This window comes from Fulmarus glacialis, unplaced genomic scaffold, assembly GCF_000690835.1.
Source record: "Fulmarus glacialis isolate BGI_N327 unplaced genomic scaffold, ASM69083v1 scaffold9288, whole genome shotgun sequence".
NCBI classification, from domain to species: domain Eukaryota; kingdom Metazoa; phylum Chordata; class Aves; order Procellariiformes; family Procellariidae; genus Fulmarus; species Fulmarus glacialis.
In genome coordinates, this window is record NW_009226296.1 from 18,356 (window position 1) to 36,167 (window position 17,812).

At 42.1% G+C, this 17,812-nt stretch overlaps 1 protein-coding gene across 1 annotated transcript in view; it reads right to left on the minus strand.

Moving 5' to 3' along the window:
- Positions 1-16,712, minus strand: part of MGMT (O-6-methylguanine-DNA methyltransferase) — a gene marked incomplete at its 3' end in the record, with an annotated part of 28,583 nt that extends 11,871 nt beyond the window's left edge. Inside the window, exons 1-2 of the mRNA XM_009582762.1 lie at positions 16,705-16,712; positions 14,931-15,091 (exon numbers count right to left, since the gene is read on the minus strand). Coding sequence (XP_009581057.1) covers positions 14,931-15,091; positions 16,705-16,712 — 169 coding nt within the window. The remainder of the gene's footprint in view (positions 1-14,930; positions 15,092-16,704) is intronic.
- Positions 16,713-17,812: the final 1,100 nt, after the last annotated feature.

Sequence of the window (17,812 nt, forward strand, 5' to 3'; positions counted from 1 at the left end):
TGTGTTTATAACCACATTAAAAATCCACTTACGAGATGCCGGAGGTGTTGATAAATGAGACTAAAATACAATACTGGTGCTATAGTCGAAGTTCAGTCCATCACGTAACCAAGTTTGCAGCATCGCAACAACTCATCCTAATTACTCCTGTCCTTCTCCTTCAAGATGGGAGCGGGGAGAGCACATTCTAAGGTTGATTTGATATCACACAAGCTGGCAAGCGAATGCCTATCGGAAACGCAGAGACCTACATAGCAGAAGTGCAGCAGTCTTGACCACACTTGGCCTTACAAGCGGTATTTGTTCCTGAAGCAGAAAGGGAAAGGCATGTTTCTCCAGCCGGGGGAGGCTTCGCTGCAAGCTTGGGGATTCCGCCTCTGGGAAGCGGTGTGTTAAGACCAGCAGAAGGGGAAGAAAGAGTAAAGCCCCACAAAAATATAGCTAGGAGAGTCAGCACCGGCCACGGTTGTTCTGTACTCCTCTCCCGTGAAAGACTGGGATCACAGCACCGACAAAAAAGTGCGCTTTCTGAAATCCCGCATCATGCATCTTTCGGATGCTTTACAAACAGGACCAAGTTATCAGGGAGTTTATTCACGCGCTGGGGAGAGGCAGAGCCTTTTCAGCCCAGGACGTCTCCCTGTATTCAGCTGGGAGCTCCTCTCGGGTTCCTCCAAAACTCTCACATTTGTGCATTGGAAGAAATACTCTGAGTACCTCCTTTCAGGGTACGTTAAAAATAAATGGTATAAATCATAGCTCGCGCAGTGTAAAGGCTTGCCATCGATGCTCACCTGCCAGGTCAAATATGTGGCCAATAAAAAGCAACAATTTGGTATACTCGAAGTGGTAATATGCTGCTTTAGGAAGCAGGAAATGCCACGGTGCACAGAAAATGACTGTTTAATACTGTTGTTTTAAGAGAAAATTCTGCTTTTATCTATTTTTAGTTTCCTCTCCTTTAGTTTCCAGCCTCAGCCCGCCTCCGCGCGGCAGGACCCCACCCACAGGCTCTTCCCGCAGGCTCCACGCAGCAGAGACAAGATATTGAGACTCGTCAATGAATCATTATGCGTACGAATGCAAGTGGCTTACAATTAGCAAAACGCTCAACTTTTGGTTTGGAGATGTCTAATTCATACCTTTGCATTTTTACAGTGCTGTGGGCACTGCACGGGAGCAGAGCAGAGATTTAAGGCGAGCAGCCAGAGACCAAGACAAGCGTCCCGAGTCTGCAGCCGCCTCCGCTGCTGAGGCACCAACAAGGACCTGTTGGTATTTCTACAATGCCGTACCTACAGGTTTAATGATCAGGTAGAGGCATCTGCTCCAGGCTTATACTTGCCATTCAAAATCTCATTCTAGGAGCAAATATTTTTGTTTTGTTTCAAATACGTCAATTTTGGGAGCAGAGAATAACTATGCAATGTACATAAAAATAACTTTCTGATGACTTCATGAATATTTTTAATACACAAAAGAACTACTATAAACATATATATGACACGCCTGCAGATCAGAGCAATTGAGAAACACCAACCACTATCTCATTCACTTCAAACTCAGGTTATCTTTTCATATTTTATCGGTATTTAATGCCATGCCTGTTCTGCAAAGGACACAGAATAGTTCTTCCAGAGATACCACGCACGAGCTCTGCTGCAATTTCTAAGTGACTGGGCCAGAAAATTAAATTTGTATTTTTCCATTCAAGATAGAAATAAATGAGGGACTTGTCTCTATTTCACTTTGTCAGAGAGCTGGTACTCGCCAAGAACTTTACCCGGGTGTCTTCTAAATTCTCCTCATCAGCTGCAATTTGCAGACCGAGCTTGGGAACTGAACTCTGCTCTCACACGGCAATAACAATCCCTGCTGAAGGGCCATGTGTGACAAGAGACCGCGACTGGCCATCATCTGACTTAAAATTGAGAAATTACTGCAGGCACACGCTGAAGTGGAACTTCTGGTCCCACCTCAAACCTATTTTTTCCCATTTCTTGGAGTTTTCATTATTGCCTGTTGAAGCACCACGGCTGATGCCAGGCCTGTGAAGGTTACTCCTCTCCTCCAGAGAAAAAACAAAAATTAAACTCAGTTTACCTCAATCTGCATTGTTGGAACTCAACAAAAATGCAGCCTCCCAGGTGCTGCTACGATCCAGCTCTTCCCCTGACTCGTCCTGTTAACGAGACGCACAAACCTGCCCACAGGTCCTACATAAATCAGAGAAGATGTAGTTTCCTAATTACACTGGGATTTCGGAAGGGTAGGCAGGACCATCTGGTTATAGTTAGACTTGAATGGGCAGGGAGGTTCTGCAGAAAACTTCAGAAGATTTATGGATATGCTAGAAGTGTCATTCCAGTATTAATGAACTTAAAACACAAGGTGAAGAAAAAGCATTCAACCATTCACATGTGTTGATAAAGCACGATTTCCAATTTATACCTATAAATTAGTTTACTAACATCAAAATCTCACACTCATCACAACCTTTGGTTCGAGGTCTTGGCTCAGGATCATCAGGTTTAAAACTAAACCTGGGAGTGCTGATGACCTACAAATTGGGCAGGTTTGGAGAAATAAAGTGACAAACCAAACAAGGAGCTCGAATCCCCCCAGCCCTCCATTCACACACAGACACAACCTAGAACCACCACGAAGTAAGCGTGAAACTGCCGGCTCTGAACTCCACGCATATGTCCTATATCTCAGGGCTCCAACACGCTCCCGTCACGTAAATGGGAATAAATTCACGAATTTTGATATCACCTTGTGTAAAACTGATCCTACAAACTGGAATTTGTTCTATCATCTCACAAGCGCAGACACATCTCCCCTGTTAGGCTACTGCACCGTGGACTGCAGCACAGTCCAGGAGGACTCACTACTGTGCCCCAGGAAGTATATGCACAAATTCTATATCCACCCATGAAACGGGGCAACACCGAGCAAGGTTATTTTGGAGAAAGTAATTTCTTTGAAATAACACTTCCAGAACAATGGTTAATCACTGGGTTATGTCAGCATGGTTGCCTCTCCTCTGTGCAGGCTGATGGCAGAGGACCTGGGCGTGACAGGGGGAGGGAGGCTGGGATCTCCATCATCTCTCCTGTAGTTTTCGCTGCTTCACGCATAATTGCTTTTCCTCTGTAATTCCACTTAGAATTACATCGATGAGGTGTTTTCACAGTTTCATTTTTCAACATGGCCCCAAATATCCACTCCCAAATGACTCTGGATCAAGAAATCTGCACCCTCAGTTGCTTTGTGAAGATCCTGTTACCAAAGATAACCTGCCCTAGAAAATTAATATATGAAACATGCAACGCAAACGTGCTCCATGATGTGAACAAAGTATAAGATCTTCACTTGTCTAAAATACGAATAGCAATTTCTTTAGATTTCTGTAAGTTTCTTTGTAATGTGCAAGTTAAAAATAATATTCATTGAATTGCTTAACTGTAATAAAATGTAACTATTTGCTTACTGCATACAAATTAAGTCAGTATCAAAGTACCGATTTTCTTTTTAGTTTGTATTAATTTATTATTGAATTATAAATATCTAATGTATGAAGCTAAACACTTACATAGCACTTTACAAACACTAATTCACAAATGATGCAACGTCTTTTCAAGGCACATACGAAAGCAGCAGCAATTAATTCCTAGAATCTTCCGGCTTTAACCTCAAAGTTAGAGTGGATTTTTTCTTTTTCTTTCTTTTTTTAAGGAGCACGCATTGAAGCAGTCAGCAAAACAACTGTGAAGGCATAAAGTGTGATTTCATGAAGTCACTTAGCCTCTTGACTGATAACGGTGCCATCACACACAACGCGCGGCTAAATGAACTGCAATTTGAATTCCTCAGATTCAAATTATTTAAACAGACATCCTGGAAGCAAACAGAGGAGAAGTCCTACCAGTGACCCCCGATGGTTTTTCAGAGACTAAAATTTGCTGAATTAACAGGCAGCCCTAAAGTATCCACCTCGTTTGGAGGAGGTTCTTGCAGAAAGCGGTCACCTGCCAGGGGAGGAACGTCGACAAAAGCGCAGACAGAAATTCCGGGTTATTTGGGGTGCGAGAAGCAGGTGGGGTTGGGGAAACGAGCACAGCTGCTTAAACACACCCCTGTCCTGCACCTCGTAAAGAATGATTCACTTTTCCAAAGCACCTAAAGAATATTACAGGGATTTTAATAAGTTAGTAAGGTAAATAAATCAGGTAAATAAATTTACCTGATTTAACAGCCCGTTAGTTTACATGTAACTGCAGCATCAGGAAAATACTACTCACGCCTCACAACCTGCCACAAAAAAGAGGCTGTTTCCTCACGCCGTGCCCCTCTGCCAAACCCAATGAAATCAGCACAGACACAAACGTGTTTATACAACATTAAAGGTTCACGTTAAGCTGAAAGCAAGGAGGAAATCTGACAAATGAAGAGCGTACATACATTCTTGTGTCTGCCACAAAGAACACGTTTGTGTACTTCCCCACTGAGAAGCTGTGTGTGAATCCGTAACAAACCCTGCTCGAAGAGACACCGCAATCCTTCTCCCTTAAAGGATGGTCAGAGTTTAGGTCAAAGCACCCTCAATCTGCATTTCAGATCTTGACTTTTGTTGGCTTTACTTTTTCTTTTCGCATTAAATATGAATGATGTTCACTGAAACATTTGGAACATTAATTATAAGGAAATACACGTAATTTTATTGCTTGCCTCAAAACATATAGCTTCAGTCATTGTTCACCCTGTAACGACAACTGCGAGCTTCAAGCAAAGTGCTAAAATATAAAAGGCCACGTTCATTCATGTATTGGTCCAAGCTGCAGCACTATAAAGTACATCAAAAGGTGTTAATGGTTTCAATATTTATCTGCTGCAGGGAAGCACTCTAAAAAGAAGACAGAAAAAAATTTCTGCTAATGGCTGTGTCTCTCCATTAAAATGAAAAGCTTAATGCATCTTATAATCAGAGGACAATTTGCAAATCATTAAGAGAAATGTAAAATTCCATTAAAATACAAATCAAGAGTCCCTCACTGGACTAATAATCTTTTTGATATTATTTTGCATTTCACTATTTCTGTTCCCAATATCCAGGCACCACAAATGATCAGTTCTTGAACATGCTATTTACCACAGCCTACTTCTTTAACGAGAGACTGAGAGAAGTATAATCTGCTATTCAGAGCAGGTACTAATGAAGAATTCCATATATTCTGAAATTTAATTAAAACCCCAAAGATTTCAAATTAGATGCAATTTGAAATGCCTGGGGCAGAAATACATGCACTTGCGTGGCAAGGGTATCACGCTGAAAGTTGATACCGTAATTGGTCTTGATGTATTTTTGTGTTGCCAGGCTGAAGCACAGAACTCATAACCATATAAAAATTCTCTGTAGATTACCTGCTCATTGAAAATGCCATCACTCAGGTAGTTCTCTACTAAATTACCATGCTACTAAAATGCACAAAGTGATTCGAAGAGAAGAGTGGCACAGCTGGTCGACGCTGCCAATGAGTTATGCATGCGTCGACGCTGCCTTTTTTCTTAGTAAAATATGCTCAGTTGAATATTAAAATATAATTGGCATTCAACCTAAGTAGCTTAAACCATTTTGTTATCTTCTTTTAAACCGATTTGGCTCCTCCACAGTTATTTTCAAGGATGCGATTCACAAACTAATGACACCATCACATTCAGCTAGATTTGTACTATTTTACATTTGTCATAAATAGGAACAATTTCTACAGCCTTCTAGGGACGTCCTTTAATACTGGCTCCTCTTGAACATCAAAGGCCCAATTCATGGGGAAAAAAAAGAAAGAAAGAAAAAAAAAAAGTATGCCATTTATGTTGGTTCTTGCATATTTTATTCTGAGAAGAGTGTGGGATGCAAATTTCTAGTGAAAAGTATGTTTTTGCAGTTAAGCAAGTCCTTGTTTTTCCCAGAATATACTGGTCAGCTCTCACGTTCACAAGCTCCAGAAGGAGACAGGGCAAAACGTCTTGGAAATAGGTCAGAAAGGGGCACCCTTAGGACAAGCAGCAGCAAAGTATCTGTATTAGAAAATGGCTTCCCCTCAGATGAATTCATCTATGTGCCCCTACCATATAGGCTGTCGTAAATGCCACTATATTTTTGTTTTCTGAAAAAAATTAACCATGGTATTTAGAAACAAGATGCTCGTCATAGTAACAGTCTCATTAAGCACATTACCTTTGAAATATCGAACAGGTTAAATGTGTATGAGTATTGACGATATTTTCCATCGATAAGGGGAATTAAGTAAACTTGGCTGAAAAGTTCATTAACAAAATAGGTGTGGGGGGCTATATTTATAAAATCCTTTCTTTTTACCTTGATTATATAGGTTTTTATTAAGTTGGGGTGCAAAGGTTACGTGAGGCTGCATGTGTGGCGAGCAAGCAAACAAATCAAAGGAAAAACGAATTAAATTAAACTTACTCCTCACAGGTCTGCAATGCTAGCAGGTTGCTAAGGTTTGGGGCTTCGGGTGAAGATGATGGCCACACGACTCCGGATACAAGGAGTCTTTTTTCCACATTGGCATTTGTTTTTCTCCACCTTCAATTCTTACCTTTTTATCTAAATCTCATATACAAGCAGCAAAGTCAAAAGTTACCAGGTTGGTGGAAATATGTCTTATATCAGGGTCAACTTATTCCTTTTATTCTATGGAGGGAGAAAGGATGTGATTTTGAACATACTGACTTTATAAAGAAGCATGCAGGAGGCTTTTACAGCTGCAGATGACAGTGGAACTGTCCTGACCTCGGTCCAACTGCAGTTATATGCAAAGATACGTATGTGAACTCCTAACACCATCAGAGCTTTCTGCTGGATGAAGCCCTGGCAGCTTCTCGACAAAAGGAGTGGACCGTCCACCAGCAGACAAGACTGCGTTACCTTGCTCCAAGCAAATCAGTTGAGCAGCGAAGGGAGAGCAGATACTGCACTTCCATCTTCTTCCACCCCACCACGGCAATCCTGATCATAGGTCAGTGAATTCATACAAAATAGCCTAAGACACCAAACACAAACCTTTCCGTTCGAAAAAGCAGCCTGGTTTTGGAATAATTTCAATATCCACGCATCTCTGCAGCTATTTCAGAGTCACCGTGACTTGCTCCAATATCCCCAAATTCTCTGAGACCAAGTACATTTTTGCCATCATACAGTGACATTGTATGGGTGAACGTTGGCTGTGGATCTTCAATCCACTCTTACCTAAAAAATAAACTGTTTAGGTAATGCTCCTTTATTCTAACTGTAGCCTACCTGTAATGAATGTCAAAAATATTGACAAGAAAGGATTATCCTACTGAAAATACAATGCACTTTTTTTTAACAACTGACACTTTCACTACCTTCCCCATGACAGGACAGACACACCGCTGTCCCCATACTAGCCCGTTCAAAGGTCACACCTCAGGCCATGGTTACTCTGCAAGGCTCCATCAAAAACCCCACAAACCACAAGGAGCTACGGTTCCTCTGCCGTCTCCAGAATCAGCGCATCCAAACCGTTTTGCCTAAATCCCGACAGCGTGCCAGGGACAGCGGCAAAAAGGACATTTGCACCTAACAGGGCCTGAATTGCCAAAAATGGCTTACGTTTGGCAATTTATTCTATGAACAGTGAACTCAAATAAAGAGTACATTTTAACATACACTTAAGCTCACACGAGCTTCCACTGAAAATGATGGGAATTTTGCTCTGAATTCAAACAAACTGGGTCAGGAATGTTGTAAATATTTCTTCTTGAATTTTTTTTTGTTTGGTTTGGGTTTTTTTGTTTGTTTTTTTTTTCTTGTGATACAAATAGTTGATACAAAGCAATGGGCCAACTGGGCTGCAAAAAGAATTTGAGACCTAAAAGTAACTGGGTTAGTTTTTGGTTTTGTTGTTTTCATTTTTGAAGGTTGGAGAGGATTGATTTCTGTTTGAAGAAAATTGTAGGGAAGTATTGGATTGTAAAAATCCATTAAATGTCTAGCAAAACAGTTACTTTCTGCTTATCAAATCTATTCTTACATGAAATGGTGATAAAAGAAGGTGCTAGTCTCTGGAATTTGAATTTTGTGTTGGCAGACAGAAATAGGAAAGCTTGTCTTCTCTTTGCACTTGAATCTGCCATGTCCAGATATGTGAAGTACTAACAATTTCGAGCAGATTATTTCATAGTACTTTAAAATAACATTTTCTAAAAGCCTAAATAGAAATGTATTTGCATGTCTGCATGAATGAAAAAGGGGAAGTCAGAAACATTTCTCAACTTTTTTTCTTCAGTGAATTGAATCTCTACAACAAAATTAAGAGAATTTCACAAACTGCAACATAAACAAAAGAAAAAAAGATCACCACGGGACTGACTAAATACGCTGCCCCTGACGACATCCGTACCCGCAATATGAAAATATGCACTTAGGAAAGTTCCAGACAAACCCAAAACCACTCGTCTTGCTTTAGCACCGTTTGGCTGCCTGTCATCCTACTAAGCCTCAGCCAGCGAGCGTATTTTCAGATACCGTGTATGGATTTATGTATATTAGATCATGTTAGAAAAGTCATTTAAGAGTAAGTACAATTTATTTTAAAAGGGCAAATAAGGTTACAAGTCATACACAGGACTGAAGAAAATTAAAACTACATAGGACTCAGACATATATATGTCTCTATAGATATGTCTCTCATATCCATAGGCTATCACTTTAAGAATTACAAGTTAATAAAGATAGTAAAATTGTGAAGATATCATTCACTTCAGTATTTACTGTCTTGCTAAGACCATGCAAACATCATTCTAGGAGAAAGCAGAAAACTCGTAAGTTTAAAACATACTTAAAATGCTTATGGTTACTTTTTCTGCTAATGGCCTAAGTTACCTACAGCTCAATGAAATAATTCGTAGGTCAAATTCACCCTTTCCATTTCTTACCTGCTCTCACCCTTAACTCCCATTTTCTCCTGTTCTCCTCAAGGCTGCAGATCACCCCCACATAATGTTGCATATTTTTTCGTTATCTGAAACGAAGCCGTGCAGTGACCTCAGGACCAACCAGGACATCTGACATCCCTGAGTGTCCTCCAGCTACTTCTACTCTTTTGACCAGGTTTTTTCATACCTTCTCCACTTTGAGCCTCGGACCTTCCCCCTCTGCTTCCGGGGCTCCTGAAATGTAGTTTACTCATTCTTAGGTTTTAAAAAATGACATTTATACCAGTCATTTCTTTCCCACTGAATGTGAGTAGAGAGTTGCTGTCCTATCATCCATAAACCGGCACCCGAAGCTTCAAACTTTCTAGCTTTACTAGGCAGTATCTCAACACAGTCAATGATTTTTATGATTTTTTTTTTTTTTTAATGTGTAATTTAAAGCAGGGGAAAATAGATCTGTATTAATCCTAATACTGTAAATGCTTTTTTTATTTAAAGGTGCTTCCTAGAGGGCCAGATTCAACACCACCTGCAGACCCCAAGAAGGACGGGCGAGCGGGCAGCGCGGGAACGAAGGACGAGTCCGACTCCACATTATTTAAATAATCTTTATATATTGAAAAAGTCTTTGGCTAAACAGTATGTGAGAAAAATTTACTCTTAGGATATACTGCACACTGTAATTAGGGTAAGCAGCACAGTCATTAAAAACACTTCTTTTAACCGTAAGCATTCATGGGATGTTGAATTTGCAGTCTCAGAAGAAAGCAAATTAACAGCCCCACAATCTTCAGAAAACTTGTGATTTGAGCATTCCAACCACAAAAAGGAAAAAAAAAAAACTTTGGCCTTTGCTGAGTTACAGCCAGAATGCATAAAATCTACTTTTCTTTCTTAATTTGCTGTAGATTTTTTTTTTTAAATAGTTTAGAATGTGCAAAACCAGTAAAACAAAGAGGTGCTACTGTGTGCCCCTGTCAGAGGGTGAAAGGGTAATCAAGATGCAATTAATGGAAGGATTTTCCCTATAGGTGCTTCTTAGAGGGCCAGATTCAACACCACCTGCAGACCCCAAGAAGGACGGGCGAGCGGGCAGCCCGGGAACGAAGGATGAGTCCGACTCCACAGAGGTGACGCGAGAAAGCGAATAGTTTCTTCAGCCCGTAACTGGTATTTTACAGCGTGCTTTGCCGTCCTTTGGTGGGGACTACGCCAGGTTCACTAGCCTACGTTGCTTTGGTTCGAGTTTCTGAACGAGAAGGCTCCCAGGAAATCACAAGGTAATTATTGATTACAGGCCTGGGTACGGAGCGAAGTCATCTTGAAGGGAGAATGGAGGTACTACCAGTTTCTTTGAAGACTCTGCTCCCATTATGTATGAGGTGTTTCATCAATATCCCTTCTTGGATGAATAACATACATAACGCACAGGAAATTTCAGCTACTAATCGGCTTGCAAAGCTCACCTCTGCGGTCTCCATCCTCAGGTTGTTCCTCCTCCATCTTTTTGCACAGCTTTTCTCTGCCTTTGGTTTGCAAGGCGACACAGACAACGCCACTTGCAGACCTGCAGAGCCCTCCTCCCTCACACTGACACGGTAATTCACAGCTTATTTGAAGAAATACAGTGATTGAGCTGGACTGAGCTGAAAGGCACAGCTTTGCTTCAGGTCTACGCCTCCGGCACGGGGACCCGACTGAGGAACTCCAGACTCGAGAATATAAAAGCGTGGTTTTGCAGAGCTGAAGGACTTCGTCCGGCAAGGACGGCGGCATGGCACGGCATGGCACGCAAAGAACAGAGCCCCAGGGCTGCTGCTTGTCACAGGGCAAAGGAAAACTCTTGTGTGTCTCCAATTTCCTCTGCTCTTGTTGCTCTAATGAGCCATCTGGTCTGCAAACACACAACCGTTCCTCGCTGCAGCATCCAGCGCTGCAATGCTTTCTGCAACCTCAACCACCACGGTTATAAAGCACAAATAAAGAAAAGTCAGGAAATTCATGACTGGCCAATCTAACATTGCCTTTTCCATTTCGCAGACCCACAAATCAAGCAACTCATGCATAGGCTTCAAAACAATAACAGGGTCAATATTTCTTCTTCATATATAAAGGGGGCTAATGACCATGATACATTAAGACCAATTAAGCACTTTCCATTATAAATGTTCAGTGATTTTTCTGAGGCGAAACACCTTGAAGTCATGCCACAGAGAAGTGGAAAAACCCTACCTTTTCTTTGCTCAATGAAATTCCACGTTGAACACTGGCCATAACACAAATTGTTGACAATTCCAGTTTTTCAATTACATTTTCAACAAAGTTTTGGCTGCATAGACTAAACTGGACAGCCAGTAAGCCGACAACCCCTGGAGGTGTTGAGAAACCAGCTTCAAACTTCTCCGGCCTGCCTCAAGCTGTGCTACAGCATCAGCGCTTCAGATTCAAACTTTACCACAGATCAATTATGAGGAGGAATGGTTAATTCTGTATTTAGAGTGCTTTTAAATACTTTTCCCCCTTTTAATAGTAATTTAGAAAATTAAAGGCACTTTAGAAGAATCTAAAACACAAGATGAGCCACCGAAACAGTAAATGTCAGAATTCAGCTTGCCTTTGCCTCGGTAATGCCTGCCCCCTTGGCAACCAAATAACAATAGCATAACGAAACGGTTATTATTATATTTTCACTGCCAGTGCAGGGATCGCTGGAAGGTGCTCGGTGTTTGAAGGGGGACTGGTGTCTTGCTTCCCTAAAAGCCTGGAAAAGTAAAGCATACAGCTGAATGTTCTTCAGGTGGTCACCAACTGTGCTCCGCCGTCCGTCCACGCGGCGTTGGAGGCCGGGAGGTGGCTGGGCTGCACATCTACCACCAGCCCCAACAGCGAGAGCAGCTACTGGTGCTCGCTGCCTCAGGCGCTGGGGTAACGCAGAGCCGGGCGTTGCCGCGGTGGAAAGATGGCTTTCTACAACCTGCAAGATACCTTTACTTTCTGAATTTGCACATCTCTCTGCTTTTGTCATTTCAAAGTTGATCGTCACTATTTTTCTCTCCACAAGGAACTATGTCTTAATAGTTGGCACAAAAGCAGCTGCAGAAAATTGACCATGAATTGAGAATTGCTTCATCCTGAAAGCACGTTACACTTTTTTGTTAAATGCGGAACCTCTTTAATGTGTTTGACATAAGCAAAACCCTTCCTGTCCTCATATGATGTTAGCACAGGGAAAAAAAAAAAATTGATGTAAACACTGATTAAGAAAGAAAATATCCAATAATCAGTCCTTATCATAAAAGCACTTGATGATGGAACTCAAGTCACCTAATATCAAAGAACCATACTATAAGTGGTCCTATTTACAGGGAAGGGGACAAAAGAAGGGCCAAAGGTTTTGATGATTCGTTGGAAGAGCTGCTGATGAACAGAGACATGTAAGGAAATCAGGGTGATGAGAAAAAGCCTTCCCGGCTTTGGATCCTCATGCTCTCGCTTATGTTTATTCTGCATTTTTAAGTGCCTGGAGAAATGAGTAGGCACTTTCAAATGTAAATGTGAAAAAGTAAATAAATACCAAACTCCTAATTTAGCATTACTGCATTTCTGACTTACAGATAAACTGAAATGTACATTGTAATCCACCATAATGCGGTTTTTACCTTAGCTTTCTACTAAATTACTTTTAAAAATAGTTTGTTCAAATTTTTGACATGTATTTCCACATTTCTTCCAATATCAATTTCTTCTATTTTATGAAAGTATTACTAGGAGAAAGTAAAAGAATAATAGAAATGCTATCACATCATTGTGATTTGTGCCAATTAATTCTTCATCAGCATTTCCATTACGTACGTGCCTCCCCCATAAAACATGCACACCTGCTGTCAGTCCAAGAACAAACAACTGAACTAAATTAAAAAAACCTGGACCTGCACATGTTATAACAAGAAAACCGCACTCCAGTCCCCCCCAGCACCGAACCTGCGATACAGAAGGTCAAACCCCATTAGGACCACTGCTGCCCAGCACGCGGCCAGCCCGGCCAGCGGGACCACCAGCCGCATCCTTCACAAAGCCACGGGTGCTGCAGAGAGACCCGGCAGCGATGCTCACGGCCACCGGCCACGTCCCGTCCCATCCCCGCAGGCACCTCTCGGCCAGGTTTTGCACTTGGAGGGTGCTGAAGAGCTTTCCTTCCATCCCCCCAAAAATTAGAGGGTGATGATTGCTTTCCCTCGAGGAGCTTCCTCTTAACAAATATACTCATTTCTCCTCTTTTAAATGATCTTCAGTCTCTTCCCACGTTGCCTGCACAGGAAGGCTGCTGCCTAGGGAAGGACCAAAGTCCCCAACCAACTCTGACCGTAAGTCAAGGCAAGACTGCTCAGGCTAAACCCCAAAACAACAGCTGAAACAACATCAGCAGCGCTTAGACAAAATAATTTCATTAACTAAAAAGAATTCAGTAGCCAATTTAGGAAAATTAATAAAAGTAAAAGCATTACTTTAAATTTTTTATAACCTTCTGGTGGATAATCTGGGAAGTAGAATTCCCCTGATGTTATTCAGAGATGGAAGGAACAGCAGCAGTAACTATTTCCCATCCATCTTTGCCCATTCACGTTCATCCCAACCCTAACGTTTTCACAATACAGGTCTTAATTTCACCCCAGTTCAAAAAAAAGAGTTCTCAAATGATAATTTAATCACCTAGAAGGCCATACTTCATGAGCACTTTGGCAATTTTGACATCATAGTGTCATTAGTGCTTATTCTCGCACATGTTAATCGGATGGTTTCGCTAAAACTTCTAAATGAAATTTTTTAGTAGTTGATAAAAATGATGTTTGTATAAAAATTAGAGGGAGAGAGTACAATACACAACTTAGTTTAAAAAATACTCAGTACCCACCCTGCAATTTGACTATGAAAGATGTCGCACTGAGAATTTTCATAACACGGAAGAATAAGTACAGAAGTTCATCATTAAAACAAAGGTACTGTGCAAAGCTCACAAAATTGAAGACTCCCACCTTCCGAAAGCAACAGCCTGATTAGCTGCAGAGGGCTCTGCACAACAACTGCATTTTGATTTTGTTGTTCTGGCAGCTGCCATTAGCTAATTAAGAATAAGAAAGTGTAACAGCAAGAAGAAACCTATCATTTATAGGAATTTGAATAAAACCAGCAATTAGCAGTAGAGACAGCTAAGAGAGACCTTTCACCCACAAAAAGAAGAAAAAGTACATATATTTTAGAGTTTATACAAAAACCAGTGCTATCTTACCTCATGTAAGGTAGAGAATACTAGCCCCTTTTTTGTGCTATATTATTATGAAATATCATACAATTAAAAAATAGATCTATTAAACTGAAGATTTTATTCGCTGGGAAATGATGACATTCATGGACAGACCAGAAGGCACTGCAAAAAGCAGACTTCTGAGATTTTTTTTTTTTTTTTAAATAATGAGATCTATTTCATTTCAAGTGATTGACTTCTGTTACGAGGTCTTCAGGAACACAGCCAGTAAATAGAGAATAGCAAGGAGAAACTGTTTTTATCTAAATACATGAGTACCATAACTACTTTGTAACAATACTTGTTATTTGTTTAAGAAAATAAAAATATTACCTACAATAACTTTGAGGAATAAAACCATAGCTACCTTACGCAACCTATCACCGACTGCTTCTGTGGCACGTGTCTATTGACATGGACACGTCTAAGCCTCGACCCCCTCTACTGCTGGCAAAAAGCTAGTTTAAGTGAACAACCTTACTGAAAAGCTTACCGCCCTTCAGATATGTTCATACCCCAACCTTGCAGCCAGCAACTCTCGGGAGCGGAACTGCACCATTTTTATTGCCAAGAATTAGGGAGATGGGAGCCAGGACCACCCCGGGAGCAGGGAGGGGACGGCAGCCCGCGGCACCACGGCACAGACCTCGCCGGAGCAGCGGGTGGTGGAAGGCCGGCACGGGAAGGCTTGCTATCCTCGCCGGCTCGCAGAAGTAGGCGTGCAGCCAGGCCGTGCACTGCTTCAGCGGCTCCGTCATCTCCTCCGCGCCTTCGCACACCTCGCAAGCGGCCGAGGACTCTGCCCTGCTGCGAGAGAGAATTGTAAAATTAGAATAATAAAAATTACAAAAATGAATATTCACACTCCTTACATTAGCAGAAAAACATATCTCAAAAGCATTCAATCTGGAGTCAGACTCCATCTTTTTTCTGCTCTGACAAAGGTGAAAAGATTCGTAACAACAACAAAAATGCATCCTCGTCACCTCTAGAAATGCAATGACGACACAAGATTGCTTACACCTGTAAACAAAATCATAAAAGATTAGTGAGAGGAAAATGCCGAGCGTAAGTGGGAAACGTCAGGGAGCACGAAAACCACCCCAGCCCATGGTAGACGAGGCATCCTTGTGCCTCCAGGGTGGATGGCGGTGAGGCTCCTCCTCCACGTCCCCCAAGGGTGCAGTCCTGGCCCCCCAGGGACCTTCCTTGGGGCAAGGAGGAAAGGAAACGGCTTTCTGCCAAACCTGCGCCTTCCTCTGCCCCGTTTCCTTCCAGCGACGGTGGCAGGTTTCTGCTTTCTTCCACTTATTGAATTGGAAGGAAGCAATTGAGAATTCATTTGATTTTCAATGGCAGCTCGTGCTTGCAGGATACTGAAGAGCAAAGCAAGCAAACAGAAAGAACCTGCAAACAAAAATGTACTTCTTCCCTCGCTACTTTTTTCTTCTTTTCCTCTGGAAGAGCAACGTGTGTATGAGAGCAATGAAAATGTGAACACTGGATTTGCAAATAGCCAGCCGTGTTTCCCAACCCGTATGCTTTCAGTTAGGCAAAGCAGCACTGGTGAAGGGGTGGTGGTGCTCTCCTGGTGCTTTACGAGATCGCGGTGTGGTGGGTGTCTCTCAAAACTGCAGAGACCAGCTTCAGGGTACTGATAAACTAACAGAGCCCATTAGCAACGCACCCAAGAGAAACGATGGGAAGATCGATAAGGAGACATCATCAAGGGTGACTGCCAAAACAGCAAGCCCCACCAGTGATCTTCTCATATCCAGAATCTTAGGCATCTTACGCAATATCTCATATCCAGCAATCTCATCCCATATCTGATGAGCCATCCTAAGGTTTTCTGATTATTGCAGCTTTTTTTCCCCCAGCTGGAAATACAGCCAGACCCCAGAACAAGAAGTTCCTCAATAGTGTGCTGCTAAAAGTCAACAGCATAGTCTTCTGGTGAGGGGTTGGATGAGTCACAAAGCAGGAGAAAGGAGAGAAAATTGTAGAAATATCAAAATACACGAGAACCTGAGGCAACGGAAAAAAGAGAAAACCAGAGCAATTCTGCCACCCAGGTATGGGGAAAGAGCAAACCAACCCAAATTCCCCAGTATCCTCGAGCGTGCTGCAAGTGAGCGAAAATATTTTGTTAGTTCCCTCCTAGCAGAAAGCCGAAGAAAATGAAACGCATGATGTACCCGTAATGGCATAAAAGACACCAGGTCTGCTTTTGCCACAAGGCACCTTTGCAAAACGACCAAACGCCTTCACACGCTTGATCCACAACAGCTCGTGGAGCTGAACACGACGGGACGCCGGCGTAATCAGGCACCAGCTCCGGCTCTGCCTCCGGACAGGATAAATGATGTGCAGGTGGGAGCTGGCTCAGGGTTGCTCTCGGAAGCGAAGCCCTCACTCACCTGTACATGATCAAACAGCCCTGCCATCTCCCCCAGCCCCAATTCATTTTCTGATTAATCGTTAACCACTGAAGGCCACATAATTACTGATTAGAAAGTGGCAGAGAAGAAGAGGGACACAGAGGTGGACAATTAAAATACTCCAGTCACACAAGAACACGAGCCATCAGGCTTGGAGCAGAGGCAAAACAAAAATGAAGAATCAGCTTTGGATCCACTTTGCTAGAAATTAAGTGCAATTTTATTTCTCTCTTTCAAATTATTTACCAAATTAATGCTTTTGAATTTTTTTTTTTTTGGCGTATGGGAAGTAGTATCTATTTGCTTCATAAAACTGATGTTTACTTTATGTTATTTTGCTATTTAATAATCTCTTTGCTAAAAAAAAGGTATGAGAATCTGTGCATATACTTTTTTGCATGAACACCTACGACATGGACCTCAAACCAAGCTCTCGACACCACGGATAATCTGTTATTCTGCACAGGTACAACACTCAGCAGAATATGGCTCGGTTTTACTGTGGATTGTTAGAGCTACGACAATATAATAACTACAGAATGTAATAATGCCTTTGAAATCTCAAAGAGAAGTTGGTAGACTTTTCTGCTCCATTTATCCAGAAGAGCATAGAAAGCACTCAAAACTACAGTAACCTTATGTTTTTCACATCATCTTGTTTCACATTCTCGGGAGTCTGGAAATGATTTGGACTGTAATATCATCATGAAGCCAAAAGACTTTGTCTCCTCGCTGCTCTGCAAGCAAGCAGCCCCCATCAGCTGGGCTCCCGGTGCTGCTCCGATCACCCCAGCCTGACACTGGCAGACAGGCACTGTAATTTCCTCCTGCTCCCGAAAGGCACCAAACTACCATCGTTCTCCCCCAAACCAAGTGGGAAGCAGCACGCCAGCGTCGGCGAGGTACAGTGCTAGCGAGGCTGGTGCATGGGCTGCTGAGGGCTGCACCTGAAGCCTCAAGGTAACCGTCAGGCCATTAGCTCCATATTTAATATAAGGAACGGAGTAAAGGTCCATCAATCTCTTTAAGAAGATGTGAATTACAGCAGCTGCTTTGCCTATCTGCAGCTGGAAGGGCTGCAGGAACC